At 35.8% G+C, this 19,084-nt stretch overlaps 1 protein-coding gene across 3 annotated transcripts in view; it reads right to left on the bottom strand.

Annotated features, from left to right (window-relative positions):
* Positions 1–19,084, bottom strand: part of DCC (DCC netrin 1 receptor) — a 1,044,138-nt gene that overhangs the window by 539,778 nt on the left and 485,276 nt on the right. For all 3 annotated transcript variants that reach the window (XM_019721869.3, XM_074339961.2, XM_074339962.2), the window contains exon 3: positions 5,901–6,185. In XM_019721869.3, the coding sequence (XP_019577428.3) occupies positions 5,901–6,185 (285 nt within the window). The remainder of the gene's footprint in view (positions 1–5,900; positions 6,186–19,084) is intronic.

The raw sequence follows: 19,084 nt of genomic DNA, 5'->3' as shown, positions 1-19,084 counted from the left end.
AAAAATGTGTAATTAAATATTAGTAGATAAGTGAACACTTAGAGATCCACAATCAAAATCGGGTACTTTAATATCAAAGAAATAATCTTGACATGAGAATCAAATTCCTTAAGATTGGAATCTCTAAAATGCCCAAGTAATTATAATAGCTACTGAGGACTTAGCAATTCCAGGCATTGTACTCGGCCTATTAAATCAAAACCTCATAATAACCCTATGAAATATATGCTATTACTCTCTGTGTTTTGCAAGATCAATAAATTTAGACTGAGATTAAATAACCTGCCCTAAATTGCACAAGTAGTAAGTGGTAAAACCAAGATTTGTACTTAGTCTGGTATCATACTCCATGCATTTAACAGCTTATAATAATAGTTCAAAAATTGGAAATTTTAAATAGTCATTAGTTGACCAATATTAACTGAATAAACGGAAACGGATTTTAACAGTTGAGATTCTTACCCCTTCATGTAATCTGGATTAAATCCGATGTAACATAGGAAACGTGTATTTCAAGTGGTTTAAATATGTGGTTTTATCCTTCATTCTTTTCTAAGTACATATAACAGAGAAGCTCAAAAAACTATCTTATCCAACTTAGATTTATGAAAGACTAAAAGTATCCTATTTATAGCATGACATAAGAAATGTCATATAGGGCCGGCCCGATGGCTCAGGCGGTTAGAGCTCCATGCTCCTAACTCTGAAGGCTGCGGGTTCGATTCCCATATGGGCCAGTGGGCTCTCAACCACAAGGTTGCCAGTTCAATTCCTCGACTCCAGCAAGGGATGGTGGGCAGCGCCCCCTGCAACTAAAATTGAACACAGCACCTTGAACTGAGCTGCCGCTGAGCTCCCGGATGGCTCAGTTGGTTGGAGCGTGTCCTCTGAACCACAAGGTTGCCGGTTCGACTCTCGCAAGGGATGGTGGGCTGTGCCCCCTGCAACTAGCAACGGCAACTGGACCTGGAGCTGAGCTGCGCCCTCCACAACTAAGACTGAAAGGACAACAACTTGAAGCTGAACAGCACCCTCCACAACTAAGATTGAAAGGACAACAACTTGACAAAAAAAAAAAAAAAAAAGTCCTGGAAGTACACACTGTTCCCCAATAAAGTCCTGTTCCCCTTCCCCAATAAAATCTTTAAAAAAAAAAAAAAAAAAGAAATGTCATATATATAAAGCTATCAGAAAATCCTTCAATGCAGTGAAAAAACAGTAAGTAAAGTATGATACAAAAAAATCAGGTAATACGTTAATCTGATTTGCTCTTCAGTTCCTCGTTTCCATTTTTCTGATTGTATGTCTATGTCATGATATCCACTGTTTAAAAACCTTCAGGGATTTTTAACCATCAATAAAGTGAATAGAATCAAGTCTAATTCCTAGACATGGGATTCAAGACTCTTCATAAGGTAGATTCAACTTCCCATTCAGAGTTATCATATGCTGCCATCTTCCTAGAAATAAATGTCCCTCTCCTGATGATCTATTAAAGTAATCACCTCTATAAAGACTTTCCAAATTTTCCACATGAATTGACTTATTCCTTGTCTGTGCTGATTCAGAACTAAGTATGTGGTCCTGAATTTACCATTCCCTGCCTTATGCTGCCACATAACTACATGAATTAACTATCTGGCTTGATGGTAAATTTAGAAACAAAGAATGTGTCTTCTTTGTTTTCCCTAACAGATAATTATTCTGTAGGAATTATAAAAACAAATGGTAGCAAAATAAGATTAATTTTGAAATGTAAATAATATTTAGTCAAACTAAAAAGTTTACTATACTCATTGAGTTAGTAATAGTAAAGACCAAATTTCTGAAACTATTTTTTAAACTAAAAAACATAATTTCCCTTAAAATAATATGGCTTTGGGAATGGTTTCTGTTGAAGCTTATTTCAATAAAAATAAATACTATAGAAAAAAATCATTTGAAATATTTTAGTCCAACTTATTCCATTAAAAGCCAATGAATCTAATTATACAGATATTTAGTTCAGGTCTACCCAGGGCTCAGAGTCACTAATTATAATTCAATGAATGAACAATAGATTAAGTTACAAATTGATCAATTCAATTAGGCCATTAAGAAAACTGAAATAAGAGTTTTAATGTATGTGCCAGGTATTTTAGTCAACCTAGTGCCCAAAGCAGATTTATAATTCAGCAATTTAATCTACTGCTTGGCAGTCAGACATGATGGGAACTGAATAAAGTGGACTTGACAATCACAATGCCCAATTTAATCCTTCATATATTTTTCACATAAAATAAACTATCTCAATTCTTACTTAGTGTTTTGTTATCAATATTTCAAAAAAAATTTACAACAGTTTAATACTTAATAGCTTAAAATGTAAAATTCCTCATTCGCAAAAATTCAATTTGTCTTAAAACAATCAAAAATTAAGTTAGTTACCAATTTTCCTGCCTCTGAATGAAACAAATAATTACTGATTTAATCTGGAAAATGTAAAATGTTATAAGGAAATCTCTTTTAAAATTTTATCATTTATTTTAAACACAACACAGCACTACCCCACTCCCAATCTCAGGGAAAAGTGCCACTACCTAGCTTTTATGGAGCCTGACCTCCACCCCCTGCCTCATAAACCACAGCTAATATGTTTCTAAGACCTGCCCTTAATATCCCTCCACCCATCTTCATTTCTGAATCCCTTGTGATACCACTTTAGTAGCAGCTCTAGGTCAATTCTTTGAGGGATTAATGCCTCGTATTCTATCTTATCTTCCTTCCTTCCATTTATCTTCCTTACTTCCAACTTGTTCCTCTCCAGCCCTTCCTGTGCCCTGTGATCCAGTTAAACAGAATGTGTGCAGTTCCTCTGAAAAGTTTTTATCTTTCTTTCTCTGTGCTTACTTATAATGCTGCTTTCCTGAGGTATACTTTTCTTTGCCTACCTATGTACTACTTGTTTTCAGGATTGGCACATTGGTGTTTCACATGTGCAGTAACGGTGCTCTGCTTTCGTCTATCACACACAGTCCCGTTGTTTATCTGTTTTCCCCACTAGACTCCAGCTGTTTTACAGCAGTCTTCCAACTTGGTATTCCTAGCAACTGGCATAATGGCAGGTATATAAGACTGACTTAAAAGTTTGTTGAATAAACTATTAATTTATGTAGTGAATAAACCGAAACCGCTTGTTCAAATAGCATTTCAAAACAGTTATTTGAATCTGAAGATCTGGATTTAATAGATCTCAGTTATTGGGTTATATGAAATACCTGTTATATAAAAGTGGCAACTTGAAATACATTTCACATACACTTGAATAAGTACATTAAAATATATATTATTTAGAACTAGATAACTGTCTATATACACATACATACAAATTCAAAATACTCTCTACATGAATGTGGTAAAAACAAATGTTGGAGAAAGTTTCAAAACTTCAAGTTAGTATTTATGTTTCAAACTAAAGCAAAGTAGATAACTGTCTCACTCAACATGGTACTTAAATGACCATGGAAGAATGTATTTTTTTAAAAAAGTAGTAATCATTCAGGTGTCACTTCAATGCTTCTAAATCATATTAATAATATGATGGGTTTCTGTTTTAATTTACTCCATTTTACCGAATCAAGTGTTAGAATAGAGAATGGGTAATTTATATATTAATTTATTACTCCCTCAAATAGGCACAACTCAAATTGGGGCGTGGAAATTGATTAGCATGATTTTAAAAATGAGAGAACTGTAAGTGGCAACTAAGAGAAGGTAGGACTGGACATTCATTCATTCATTCCCTCAGTCATTTTTGTACTGGTTGCGGATCTGTGTATTTGACCTCTAAACCAACTTGCAAACTTAAGGATAAATGGAACAAACATATGTTCCTTCAGCAGCTCCTTTGTGTGATCAATAGCAAAAGAGACAGACTTAATCACGTATGACCAAACGTGTGTGTATGTATGACTGAGGGGTTGTGTGTGTGTTCATTACCTCAGCCTATAATTCCTTTTTGAAGCATGTTATTCAAATAGAACTTGGAGAAAAACACTCATTGAATGTAATGATTAAAAAAAAAAAAAAATTCAGTTTCCATTCAGGTAGAAATACCCAGGCAGCTCCAAAGTATATCAACATAGTCTTGATTTTAGCCAAATTGACAATATAAAACATTGCTTTAAATAAATCTCCATGGATTACAATGCAAATGTGTTTTACAAGGTGAACAGATAAAGGTAAATGGTGATTTGATGATAATGTCTTTGTGTTTTTCAAAACTTTCCAATTCACATTTAATATTTAATTAGTCCAACTTTATCCCTTAATCTATAGGGAAACAACCCCTCAGTCATATTAAGAGAGTCAAACATCTTCTTGTCAATTTTCTATGTGGTTTACCTAAGCTTCCCATGTGATTGACTTAACAGATGCATTATTAAGGATATGTGAATATAAATATTTAAATTTTGTGTATCTAATGGATGCTTAAATAAATTCATGTATGTTTGGGGAATAAATGCTACATTTGCATCTTTCACTGCTTAGTGGATGGAAGGTAACAGTGATGTTGATGGTTATTGGCACTTTTAAGTCAGTATCTCTGTGACTAATGGAGGAGAGAACACACAAGAGTTCGAAGAGGGAGTCCTTATTAAAGTACCTGGAAACTTGCAATCAAATTGCCCATTTCCTTTGGAATGTCTTAGGAACATGACCCTTCACATACACAGGACGTGTGATAACTACACAGAGTGCAGGGACAAGAGCCAGTGTCAGTGCTTTGATAGGCATCCATCACAATTTCTCAAGTATAAGCCTTTTTTGTGATTCTCATAAGTAGGTCTAATTAAACCTTACAAGTGAGACTAAATGAGAAAGTAGATATTACATAGATATTAGATAATAGCAGTTATTGGAAAAGATGAAATCATAGAGAATATTCAGTCTCTGATTATTTAGGAAAGGGAAATGCACCCAGAGTCTTAGAGATTTGTCAGAGAAGAGAAAGAGAGATAAGAGATGGAGAAAAACAATTTTCCTTATCATAATATCAGTCACACTTTACTGTTTTTACATAATTATATATATGTCTGTATTTACCCGGAACTCTAATAAGCCAGGCTCTGTGTCAGTCTTCGTCATTGTATAACTCTCGTTCTTAGCACTATTGTCTTAAAAATGAGTGGATGAATGGATAAGTAAATAAATGTTTAATATTAACTTGGGGAAGTTCTTAACGCTCCTGTCACCTTCATCCTTAGATAATGGGGATCCATGTTTCCCCAAAAATAAGACTTAGCCAGACATCAGCTCTAGTGCATCTTTTGGAGCAAAAATTAATATAAGACCCAGTATTATATCATATTATATATTATATTATATATATTATATTATATTATATTATATTATATTATATTATATTATATTATATTATATTATACCGAGTCTTATAGTAAAATAAGACTTGGTCTTATATTAATTTTTGCTCCAAAAGACACATTAGAACTGATTGTCCAGCTAGGTCTTATTTTCGGGGAAACATGGTAATAATTGTATCTTAGAATATTATCAGAGGAAAATGAAATAACACACAAAAACACTTAGCAGTGGGCTTTGCACAAAGAAGCACTCATTATATATGTAATGGAATGAAGGAAGGAAGGAAGCCAACTATAAGCAAAATATCTGTTTCTCAAAAAACATCAGCTGCAAGATGTGGAAAAATAAGAAAAGCTCTTGGTGTACCTTCATCTAATGGCCGAGAGAAAGGAAAACAAAAAATATATGCATAAAACAAAACCTCAGTAAACGATACAGAACTTACAACAAATATGAACTACTTGTTCGAGGAAACATGGTTGTTTAAACTACTCTAAAGAATGTAATTCTGGAAAAAAGAAAGAGCTCTTCCATACCTGATAAAAGTCTGACTTCAGCTTCATTTCCTGTTCTGGAGCTGGCTGGATTCCGGGCTGAGCACCTGTAGATTCCAATGTCTCCCGGTTGAAGTCTGCTGATCTGCAAGGCGCCAGAGGGCAAGACCACCACTCGGGAGTCGCCCAGGATGGGAGTCAGATCTTGTTGGTTTTTCTGCCAGTGTATTGTTGGCATTGGCTCCCCAATGACTTCGCACTTGAGTAACACTGTGTCTCCCATGAAGGCCGTGACGGATTCTGTCTGGGACAAGAATCTCAGTGGCCCTAGGGGAAAAACAAAGAAGGAAGGATAAATATTTCGGAAGAGGCACAATAATCACCAATAAAAGTATTCACATTTGTATTCTTTATAGGCAATTGCATTTTGCAAAGTATTTTCCCAAATGTCATCTCATCTGCTTTTCTCATTTTACCCCATTATGTGTCTGGCATTACAGCTGCTTCTGTGGCTAAAAAAATAAATGATAATGATGTTGCCATGAATCTCTAGAAGTTTACTGTTATTATTGGTTAATAAAACAGCCTTGTGAAATACACAGAGCAGGTAAGATCATCGTAATTTTACACAGTAGGAAACTGAGGCTGAAGAAGTGAAATTCCACACGTAAGTTCACGTCATTATTACATGGCGATCCCGCAAACGAGATCTGGTCTTTCTGAATCCTGATCCTAAACTTCTTCAGTTATCTGACTTTGAACAACGGACTACGAAGTTAGGGATTTCCTGATGGACTTGCCATATGGCAACAACCTAAGGCAATTTCAAGAAAAAAATGGGTGATATTAACTACCAATTATAATAATAGAGAACATTCTTTTATGGATTGACTGCTTAAAGTAAATGCATCAGTATATTCCAGTTGTCATTATGGTATAGTGAAAAAATACTAAAGTTGGAATTAGACTAGCTTGTATTTCTAGCCTGGCTAAGCCATTTACTCTGAGTTCTTTGGTAACTTGTTTCATTTCAATGGGCTATTGTACTGTAAGCTCAGAGAGGTTTTTTGGTTTGTTTGTTTTGTTTTTGTTTTTTGTAATGCCAAGTGCCTGATTTAAGCTTTGCTTGTGGAGGCAACCACTTCAAAGAAGCATGCCCTTCAAAGATGGCTATCTGGAAAAATGTAGAGCCAGCCACACAACTAGATAAATAGACATCACCCTCCCTTCCCCCCACCCCTTTGTTTTAGAAAGCTTGGTTGGTTTAGGTAACTGATCACTTGGACCCCTTGTTTCTTCTCTTCCCACTCTTATGTTTTAAAGTCACCATATTCTTTACTGGTGACTTCCACTGTTGATCCCAATAAAGGCCGAATCCCAACACCCCCTACCCCCACTCCGTGACCTTGCTGTGTGACCCCCGGTGTGCCATGTAATTTCCAGGACCTGTAAGTAATAAACCTCTTTTTCTTTTTCTTCAAAGTTTCCCCATGATTATTGCTGAGGACGTCTGGCAATCTTAGTTAAGAATGGCCCAGTCAGTCAAGTCACAACATTGATTGTCCACAGACTGAGACCATAAAATGGGATAATCACTAACTCAACTTACATGACTGCTATGATGTTCATATGAAATAACATGTGAAAATTGATGACTAAGCAAATGCAGGGGAAAAAAAGTAAATAAATAGAATGGTCATCACTAAGCATAAGCAGTGAAACAGAAGCCTCCTCCATCATGACATTGCACCTGAAAAGGGTAGAAGATATTTTGATCCTGCCTCTTGAACCCCCTTTTATGAAGAGATGGGTATTTGTCACCCTAATGTCTTGACCGTAAAACCTTATTTGTATGATTACAAACAAAAGCATTTGTTTGACTTTGCCGTTACTGATAGATCAATTTTAGTTTCGGAGTTCATTCAATCACATAATTTTAATTCCTTGATAAATATTCTATTAATCAGTTTTATTGTAGTATTTCTATTTTCATTTTAATCTTACTAGAATTGTTTTCACTGTATGTGTGTTTCACAATAAAATTTGATTCATGCATCACTTTGGCAGACACATGAAGTTTTCCTGATCATATTTTATGTTACTGTGATTTTTATTTTATAGATTTATTTTTTTTCTTTTATTCCCTATGCTGTACTTTACATCCCATGACCATACACACACACACACACACACACACACACACACACACACACACCACGAGGTCTGACAATTAAGTTCACAAACATTCCAGAATGTGTTTACATACATACCAGGGGAGTCAAAAAAATGGATACAAGTGGACACTTTGGTCAGTGTTGCTCAAGCAGTAGTTCGCCGTAATCAGAAGTGTCTGGACGCTGACGGTAACCACTTTGAGCACCTCTTATAACTGCAGAAGTCAACATGACTTGTATTCATCTTTTGTTGTTGTTACAATTTTAATAGTTTTTTCCTTTCTTAAAATGTGTATACATTTTTTTTGGCACCCTCTCTGTGTGCTTCTGTGTGTGTGTATTTAATTATAGTTGACATTCAATATCATTCTACTTCAGCTTCAGGTATATAGTATAGATTTATTTTAACTAACTCAAAATTTCCTAGGTCCAGGTTTAAATTTTATCAAGAATATTTCCATCAATATTTAGTCAATAACAAATTCTACTGGGTTCGGTTTTAAATACTATTAGTTTTATTTTGGCTCTATTAATTCTCGAAAACCTAACTTTCCCTACAATCTAATAAATATTTTGCTGGAGTCACAAGGGCAAAGGCAAAATGGCCTCAGTCAAAACATCACAATTTAATATGAGAGACAATCAGAAATGCTAAGTCTCCTATCCCAGGTACAGGTGGCATTTAATGTCCCTTTCATGAATTAGTCTTTGAACCACAAGACAACTGAATCTATGAAATAGATAATTACAACAACATCACATATAGAATGGGTACAAGCTTCCAAAGAGTGTATACGACTCATTATAGCTACTCTCACATAAACAGACCTGCAGACCTCAAGATGAAATATTAAGGTTGTTCTTTAGTAGGAATGATTAATTCTAGACCATGTAGAACATTAATATTGATGCAAATATTAATTTATTAATTGAAATTTATCCTACACATATAGGTATTAAAATTGGTTCCCAGTTAAGGCTCGGAAATCTGGATGTGTTGTTCTCAACACTATAGATGTATCTACAGGGTGTACCAGGCACAAGTCTAATTCTATTCTTCTCATCAGTTATCAGAATTAATCTGTAACTGTGCTGGCTATACCACTGAGTGAAGACCAAGAGGAATCAGTTAACTTGTGCTCACTGTTCAAAGTCCAATTTCTAGGCTGTTTTTACTATCCAGTCTTGAGTCTATTCAAAAGAAGGTACATTAATCTACTACTGATTGACTTTGGTATGGATTTAAAGCATGTACAGAGAATGATTTCTATGTACTACACAAGGCAAAATTGCAATGAGTAGTGGCCAGAAATTGTGATGGTTACATATGTCAACAGGTTTTCAAACTAATTTCTGGCTCTTTTAATAGTTTCCTTCTTGTTCTTCATTCCTCATGTTTTATTTTGTAGTTAAGGAAATATAGTTGGGAATAATACAAGTCATATATTTTATACAATGCAGATAAGAATAAAATATTGTTGATACGTTGATAAAATACCTGGATACTTTTATATATTCAGATGTATGGTCTGATATAAGTTACCCATATTGGATAACATTCTAAATATATATATTTTTTTACATCTGAATGCCTATGGTACTCAAAAAAATCATTTGCAAGTTCTAGAGCAAAGAATAAAAAGTAAAATCAATGAGTAATTTAAAGTGATATTCAACAATTCGTTCCTTTACGTAAACTTCTTCTAGCTGAAGAATCACAAATGAGGCATGAGATTGTATATTAATATAATTAGACTTAATGGAATTGACTACTATTCCACATGTTTATTCAGTACACACTCTATGGTGATTTCAAATCTTAATAAGCAGTGGTCAGAATGGTCTATTTAAAATTTAACAAAGTAGTGTTTGAAACTTCAAACAGTTGATTATTTGACACAGTGAGAAATTACAAACATGATTCGTAGCTTTTTGGTTTTGTCTCTACAAAGAAAACCCTGCATATCGAAAAGCAATTCTAAGTTTATGAGTCTCCATATGGCTTGAATTAATGCTCCCAATATTGTGCTGAATTGTAGCGCTTACATCTCACAGCCGTGTACAAACCAGCAACAATATTAAAAGGAAGAGAAGTTATAGGCTATCAACTTAGTACTATATTTTCAAGCATGAGTATGAGCACCTAGTAATGACCATTAAATTCACTGTAACTCTTAAGACTAAAATACAGTATTGTCAGAAGAGTCATTTAATGCTCTAATGCAATACAAACAATTCCTATGCTTCATTCATAGATATACACAGGTATAATTTTAACTAGATCTTCATGAAAAATAGTTACCTGTACAACAAGAGTCTGTTCATGAAAATTAGCCTAGTTCAGACTCACTAGATCATATCTGATTCATTGTAATCATAGCACAAATGATCTTTTCTTACCCAAATCCATTCCAAACAGAGTCAAAAGATTAGTGTTCCTAAATCACCAAAGTTTTTGTTTCACTCAGGAAACTCTGACATTCCAAAAAAATTTCTAGTATTGTCCTACACCCCAAATTCTGGTACCCAAGCATCTAGCACAGTGTATCTTCTGAGCTCATCTTCCATAACTCCTGCAAATAATTCTTGTATCTATCGAATTGGCCTATGCGTTAATATAGCCTCCTCTTGACTTATTTCTCGTGACATTTTCTCCAAAAAGATATATCCTCGCACCTAATATCCACCTATCAAAACTCGTCATTCTTAAGGTACTGAGTCAAAAAATACCCAATTCTCTAATCTTGTTTACTGGAAATCATCTCTCAAACTTTTGAAATTTTAGAGCACTCATAACTCATAGATAGTGTGACATAGTTGATGGTATAAATAAAAGCCTGAAAAGTGTTTATATGTTTGTATATATGGTTTTGTTTTTATATTTTACGTACACAGAATGTATCAAATATCTACTGAAAGAAAAAAATACATAAATATTTACTGAGGATCCATGTGGCTCTAAATATTTAAAGAGTATTGTAAACATCGAAATTTTGATAAATATGTTTCAGTGTTGTCTCTTCACTTTCTAATGTATTTTATTGTATTTTGGGGTGCACATACCTGGGTGACAAGTTACTTGGGATCACTTCTCTGCTTTACTATTTAACCAGCTAGATGACTCTGCACCAGGTCTCAGTTTTATCACTTACACTATTCTAAACTTCTTTATACATCATCTCATTTAATCCTCAGGACAGCTCTTTACGTAGTATTGTCTCCACTTTACAGATGGAACTGGAACGGGAGCAAAACTGATTCAAATGTTTATATTATGTGTGAACGTTTAAAAAAAAAAAAGCTTCAGGACTGAATTATTAGACTTCTTGAGATACCTTATTTCTCCAGCCTAAGTGAAAATGTCTCAAGAGGAGTTTCTTTTATACATTAGTACCTGTACATTTCCCAATCTCCAAGGATCAGCACAGTACTGGATGAAAACTCTGTAAGTATATTCTCCCAAGATTGAATTCTTACAGACAAACTTCAGCCTCAAGTACTGCACTACTAAAAACAGCACACAAACCTATCTTTGGTGCTTTCATATAGGCCTTTCATTGTTGTCCTTGGCGAAAGGGTATTTTCAAGAATGAACTGCAGTCAAGGTTCCCACCTTCACATCCAGTCTGGCGCAGTATATAATGACCCCTTGAAATCAAGAAACACCTGGACTTGCTGGAAGTGTCCCATAGCAGCCACCTTCCAGGTTGACACATATCTGCACATCTGAGCATTAACAAACCCCAGCACCTAGGGATGGATCAGTTCGGGAACTATTCAAATGAAAGAACACATTGTTTTACATACAAAAAAGTCAGACACGTATGGGAACTCCATTTTATGAAATGATAAACACCGACACTTACAATTCAAATTTTATAAGTGGTTGTGATGGAGTAGGTAGGAAGATAGACATGAGCGGGAGGAGGAGAAGCTAGGAGACACCCACAGGTAAGCCAGTGGTGTCATCAGCATCCTTTTAAAGACCTGCTGAAGTGAGGAGCCTGAACAGAGACTGGGGCTAGTGCAAACACATCAGGATGAAGGAGACTGCAGGATGAGGAGAAAAACAGGACACTGGGAGGAGGAGGATGGCCCAATCTACAGGATATAAGGCCAGGGCTGCTACCCACCCTCACGTCAGCCCGCTCCACGCTCCACGTGTACTTGCCTTGCTAATAAACTTTACTGTCTGCTGCTGGCCTGACTCTGTCTCTTGACTGAATTCTTTTTTGTTTCAAGAAGACAAAAACCGAGGAAAATCGTCGTTCCCGGTAACAAGTAATAGTCAGTAAGAGTGCCCAGACTTCAGCATCAGAAATTTTATTTATGTCAACTGCCCTAATTATAGTTGTATAGTAAGCATTAAGGGCTATTAGAAAGAGATATATATAGCCATTATGTGAGTACCATGGAGAAATGGGTCTCACCCTGTTTATTTTGATTTCTGTAAAAGATCCTTCAGTTATCCTCTAACACTAATTTTAACACTAAAAGGATTCATTAAGTGTCTATTTATATATGTTGCTTTGTTAAATGTTGCTCAAGGCTTGTTAAACAGCTATAACTACAATTCTTTTGTAGAGCATTTACCAACTACCCATGCAAAGAAGAGTGAAGATTTGACTATTTTCAGCTCTTCAGTAACAGTGCTTGAATACCTGGAATTTAACAGCCTAGCACAGCATCAAAATTCTCACTTCCTCAGAGAGGGCTCCTCCAAACCCAGATAGAACCAATTGCTCCTATATGTCTCCTTTGCAGCATTTATTTCATTTGTAATAAATTGAGTGTGGAATTAATTCAATAGACATCTTCCTAGCTAACCTTTAAATTTCATAAAAGCAGGGCTGGGACTATTTTAATCTGCATTCTGAACACTTAGCATGGTGCATTGCATGTAACTGTCCATCAAATACTTGTTGAAATATATACATATTTCATTGGTAAGATAATTAGTTTAAGAAAATATGCCAGGCACTAAATATTGGGAGGTGTAGGAAGGCTAGCAATGATTAGAGAGGCATAAAAAGAGGGAGAAAACAGAGATTTCTTCAGAGAAAGTAAAAAAGAGCTGAGCCTACATAAACTTCTACCCATAAATCTTTTCATTTCAAAATGGCAGTGGGGAGAGCTGTGTCTAGTGCATCCATGAACATTTTATCTAAGCGCCATAAGTTTAAATCGTGGACCAGTGATATACAGTTTGAATGATATTTCTCCATCCTCCCTTCAAATCACTGTCCCCAGAAACAAAGTTATCAGCCTCTCAGAGCCAGCCCCCACCCATCTGGGACAGCCTGGGCATTGGCTGCAGCCATCAGTCAGGTTCTGGCCAATACATATTTCCTCAGAATCTAGGGACAACCAAACTATTGGCTGTCACCAGGGCACTAGAAATGTTAATAGCAAAAGCAGCAAACATTTTTCATTTGGGCTTTTCCTTTGTGATGCTAAAAAAAAAAAAAAAATGCGGTAACAAATCACCATGGCAATGAATGAAAAGCTGCTAACTCTACAGGGACATCAAACGTGTTAGGCTCTCAGAATTAAAATAATAAGAACAATAGTCCCTCCTACCCTTCCACCCATGCACACGTGCACCACATCGACTAGGAGAAATCTTTCCATCAGATCCAGACAATCAAAGTATCTTCCACATGCACTCTGATTCATTTAATGCTCAACTATTTCGCTTTTTTAAGCAGAAGTGGAAAGAAAGTATTTCACAGCCCAGGTTTATGCCAAGACTCTCCACCTCTAGGGAGGTCTCTCCTCTACCCACACCTACAGATTGGGGGCCTATTCCTTCTCTGAAATTCTAATCTGAGAATAGCACATTCTTCTGCTTTGCCCTCTAGCCTCTTTGCCAGATTATCGGGATCCCCATCTCCTCCTATGGAAGGTCTAATTATTAAGTAATTAAAGTTCATTTAATAAAAAGAGACTTATCAATTGGGGGACAGACGCTGGGGTTGGAAAGACACATGGCTTTTGAATATTCAGCAATGTGGTAATTTTTAAAACAGCCAGAGGAGAGCTGCTGTTAATGCTTTGTTTGCTCCAAATCAAAGCTTGAAGGCTTTGTCACCTCAAAGTCAGACCACGTTTGCCCCCTTTCAATTCTCAAATTAGCCAAGGGAAAGAGAATAGAGGTAATCCAAAGAGAAGTTCTCTAGATTCGGTCCTTTTCAGCAGCCAGAAGACCAAATAAAGGATTCTTGGAATTTGTTATGGGCATATCTCTGCCAGACTGTCCCACTGAGAGTTATGATTCCCCCACTTTATTTTTTCCAGCTTTTTGTTTTTGTTGCAGCTTCTTCATTTTCATTGGCAAATTCACAGACTCCTAGGTGGTTGGCTAAAGAGCAGTGGCTCCAAAGTAGCATTGCAAAACTAGTCCAGTAAGTCTGGGGGGGTGCCAGACACACTCACCCAGTATGTAAACTTTTAAGAAACATCCATGTGACCAATTAATTGAACCTCCGAAGGATATAATAGAAGAAGTGTGAAAGGGGAAGGAAAACTGTAGTGGCAAATTACACAATCGGTTTGTCTGTCCAGGTCTGCAAGATTAGTGGCACACAGTGAACCCATTCCACAGGCAAATAAGAAATTGTCAAGGAGAAATCAACTAATTCTTTCTCAGAATCACCTTCAGGGTTTGTACAATATAGGTGCTCCAAAGAGCTGGTACTCTCCCAGATCCTTGAGGACTGATTATACATAAGACTTGGAACCAGGTGGTCATTTGGGGAGTCCTGTAAACTGTGGGTGATCAAGAGCAAGTTTGAATGCTGGTCTATCATAATCTCACCAAATAGTCTTGCTAGATTTTGTGCTTTCAAATCCGTGGAGGAATTCCGGATTCTCCAAATCATCCTTTTAATAACATCCTTCGGGCCTTGGGTGGCGTCCACGGTGCCTTTTTAAGAATTGGGAAAGGGTGCCAGCTTTGAAAGGATGAAGTTTCAAGGCATACTCCATGGGATTGGCCAGCATATCCAGAACTGGATCCCAGGTCCTTCCCAACTTTTCCCTGGAGGCAGTTGTCAGATATTAATTACAACCCTGTGCTAACAGCCCTGTTCCTTCCTCTCGGTTTGGCGATCAGCAATCAGACAAACATGATTCAGCTTGGCCCATCCATGCCTTTTGTTAACCTCAGAGTCCATATAGACGGATTTTGAAAATATTTTCCTCGGTAGCATTTTACTAGCTTTTCATTCATCCATCTGAGCTATTCTATGATATCTATTTCCCAGCTCAAGATCAAATAATAATTTAATCCTTTTCCTCAGACTCAACATGGTATCGTCTCCTTGGATATAGATCCTTCATAAAATCTAATCAAATTATATTGAACATCAATGCCATTATTCAACATGAACATTAGAATAGAATTTTTTCTTACAGAAAGAGTTAGAAAGCAACCGCTGTGTAGTGGCAGCTACCTTTCCTCTTAGCTGTGCTGTCATATCATTGATGACTGAAACTACTCTTTTATCTGTATACATATATTAAGCCAAATGGAAACCAGTACTTATAACACACATTGATTAAGAATTGTTTGCTTGTTTTACTTTACTATAAGATTTTCTATAGGACTTGTCTAAAGGACAAACTTCTAATGTAGAAAATGTTCGTTAGTGATCAACAACTAAAAATATAAACAAAAATGATATAATGCTTCAACCTATCAATGTTACAAAGATTTAAAAATGATAATTAACAGTGCTTCTGATAGCATAAATTGATATGCTAACTTTGAAAAGTGATTTGGCAACGTGCATCATAATAATTTAACCCACAAACTCCACTTCGAGGAATCTACCCATAAACATATGAAGGAAAAAGTTACATACATAAAATTATTCAATGCAGCCTTATTTAAAATTGTGAATGACAGAAAATGGGCTAATTGTACAATTGGTGATTGCTTAAGCAAATTATGGTATAGCTACTGTACTTAATGTTATACAACCATTCAAAATTATATTAATAAACATTTTTAAAAGTGGGAAAAGAGGATTTTTCTTTTTTTTCCTAAAAAAAAAGCATGATATTTTAAAATACAGAAAAGGATATTTTGCTAATGATTCTAACACTCTACTTAGTGTGTTACATTCATTGTAAACTTCAAGCAACTATTCATGAGTATATTGATTTCATGAAGAGATATTTACCTCCACAGGCTTTGACAACAACTTTGCTTTCATTCTCTACTCTGTAGATACAATTCTTATTACAAAACCTAAGATCGGTTTATAATTAATAGTAATGAATAATTTCACAGAATTCAGGCTCAGGCTTTCAATCAAGCTTAAGTCTTACTATGCACGGCTAATGAATGGTCACAAAATTCATCAAAGTTGATTATGAATGTGGCTGATATTAGTTGCGCTTACTTGTAAACTGTACTTAATTCAAGGCGGGCAAATTACCCAAATAACAAAAAAGCAAGCTCTTAAAGTTGTACATTTTTTTTTTTTTTACATCATGGCATTGTCACCGTCCCTTCAGTACTTTATCTAGGTTCTCCTGAAAACTCCGACATGAACCCTTACTAACACTGATTATATCAGCGCATGAGAATTTCTAAATTAGTCATTCATTCATTCAGTTAGTCAGTGTGATGGTTACTTTTATGTGTGGGTTTGACTGACCCCCAGGTTACCAAGATATTTGGTTAAACATTATTCTGGATGTATTTATGAGGGTGTTTCTAGATGAGATTAATATTTGCATCTGTTGACTGAGTAAAACAGATTGCTTTCCCCAATGTCGGTGGGCCTTATCCAATCCATTGAAGGACAAATGAGAACCAAAAGATGGAGTAAGAGAGGATTTACTCTCTCTGTCTGACTGTCTTTGAGCTGGGACATCAGTCTTCTCATGTCTTTGAACTGAGACTCAAACTGAAATTTACGCTGTTAGCTCTCCTGGTTCTTAGACTTTCAGACAGAGACTAGAACTGCACCATCTGCTCTCCCAGGGCTGTAGCTTACCAACTGCAGGTCTTGGGACTTCTCAGCCTCCATAATCATATTAGCCAATTTCTTACGATAAATTTCTTTTTATTATTTATGTATTATACAGGATATATATATATATATATATATATATATATATCGAGGGTAATACGATATATATATACATGTATATATACGAGGTCAAACAATTAAGTTCATGAACATGTTGCAACAACGTTGCTAACTTTTTTTGATATCACAGGGATTATTCATTATGAATTTGTACCAACTGTACAAACAGTTAACTAAGTTTACTGTTTGGAAGTGCTGAAAAGGCTGCATGAAAAAGTTAGATGAAAACAACCTGAACTTTTCACCAACAATTTATGGCTCTTGCCTCACAACAATGTACCAGTTTACACGGCACTATCTGTGAGGGAGTTTTTAGCCAGTAAATAAACAACTGTATTGGAACACCCGCCTTACTTTATCTTCGGGTAAAGAAAGAAGTTATTGGGGGCCAGATCAGGTGTCTGGTCCCCAATGACTTATTTCTTTACCCAAAGATAAAGGAAATATTGAAAGGAAGACATTTTGATGACATTCAGGACATCGAGGGTAATACGACGACAGTTGTGATGGCCATCCCAGAAAAAAGAGTTCCAAAATTGCTTTGAAGGACTAGGCGCTGGCATCTGTGCATAGCTTCTCAAAGGGAGTATTTCGAGGGTGACCTTAGTGATATTCAGCAATGAGGTATATAGCACTTTTTCTAGGATGAGTTCGGGAACCTAATTGTCAGACCTTGTATACATATGTGTGTGTGTGTGTGTGTGTGTCTAATATGTAATAATACATTATTGCTTCTGTTTATCTGGGGAACTCAGACTAATATAGTCAACATTTAGTGAGCACCTAATATGTGGCAGGCATCATCTGAATTGTCTGAGAAATATAATCACAAATAGGACTAATTTCTTTCTTTGAAGAGCTCATAGTCCAGTAAGAAAAGCAAATATATAAGAACAATATGTGACAAGTGCATTGTGCTGTGGGAGCAGAGATAAAAATGATCCTCGGTGGTGCCTGTTGGGAAGGGGATAATCAGGAAAGAACTCTAGGGATGGTGGAATATGAGCTGCATCTTGAATAATTAGTAGGGTTTCATCAGGTGTCCAAGATCCGAAAGGACATTCTGGACAGAAGAACATATGCAAAAATATTGATTCTTAAGGCCACCACATTTTTTTTGGAGATGGTAAATAATTCAGTAAATAATGGGGAAAGAGAAACACTAAGGGATTTCTACAACTTTTTTTTTTTTTCTACCACATAAGAGAGCCTGATATTGTCCTTTAATTTTATTGTAAGTCATGTGTGTTTTTACTACATGAGTACTCTAAGCTCCATGATGGCAGAATGATGTGAGATTCACACCCAGCATATTTGCTGAGGGGACCATGACAAAGCCCCCCAAACAGTGAAGACCAGACCAGCAACTTAGCAAGAAATTTTCCTATTAGTTTTAAAGGTTATTAAAACAAGACTCTATTGGGTTAAGATTGTCTCAAACTTTTAATTGAGCATATTATCCAGAGGATTAAATTATCTTCTACCTGTCATCTTTAAAGTGAATACTAATTTTTCTTACTACCAGTAATACTGACTGAGTACATACTAGGTACCATGTAAGATATAATATACCAGGGGTGTCAAAAAAAATTTATACAAGTGGACGATTTGGACAACGTTGCTCAAGCAGCAGTTCGCCATAATCAGAAGTATCTAGACACTGATGGTAACCACTTTGAGCACTTCTTGCAATTGCAGAAGTCAAATGTGACTTGTATTCATCTTTTGTTATTGGTATGTATTGAGTATTACAATTTTAATACAGTTTTCCTTTCTTAAAATATGTGTACATTTTTTGGCACCTTTTGTACATAAGTGAAGTATGGCTTTTGCATGTCTGTAAAGGGCCCTATGGAAATTCCCCATCAACATGTTTTTACGCTTAGTTTATTTGATAGGGCCACCCTCCTTTCAATATAAATGATTTTTTTTCGTCAAAAACATGCAC

This window comes from Rhinolophus sinicus, chromosome 4 (assembly GCF_057876585.1).
Source record: "Rhinolophus sinicus isolate RSI-liver-muscle chromosome 4, RSI-T2T, whole genome shotgun sequence".
In the NCBI taxonomy this organism is placed as follows: Eukaryota; Metazoa; Chordata; class Mammalia; order Chiroptera; family Rhinolophidae; genus Rhinolophus; species Rhinolophus sinicus.
This window is presented reverse-complemented; position numbering and strand designations above follow the sequence as displayed.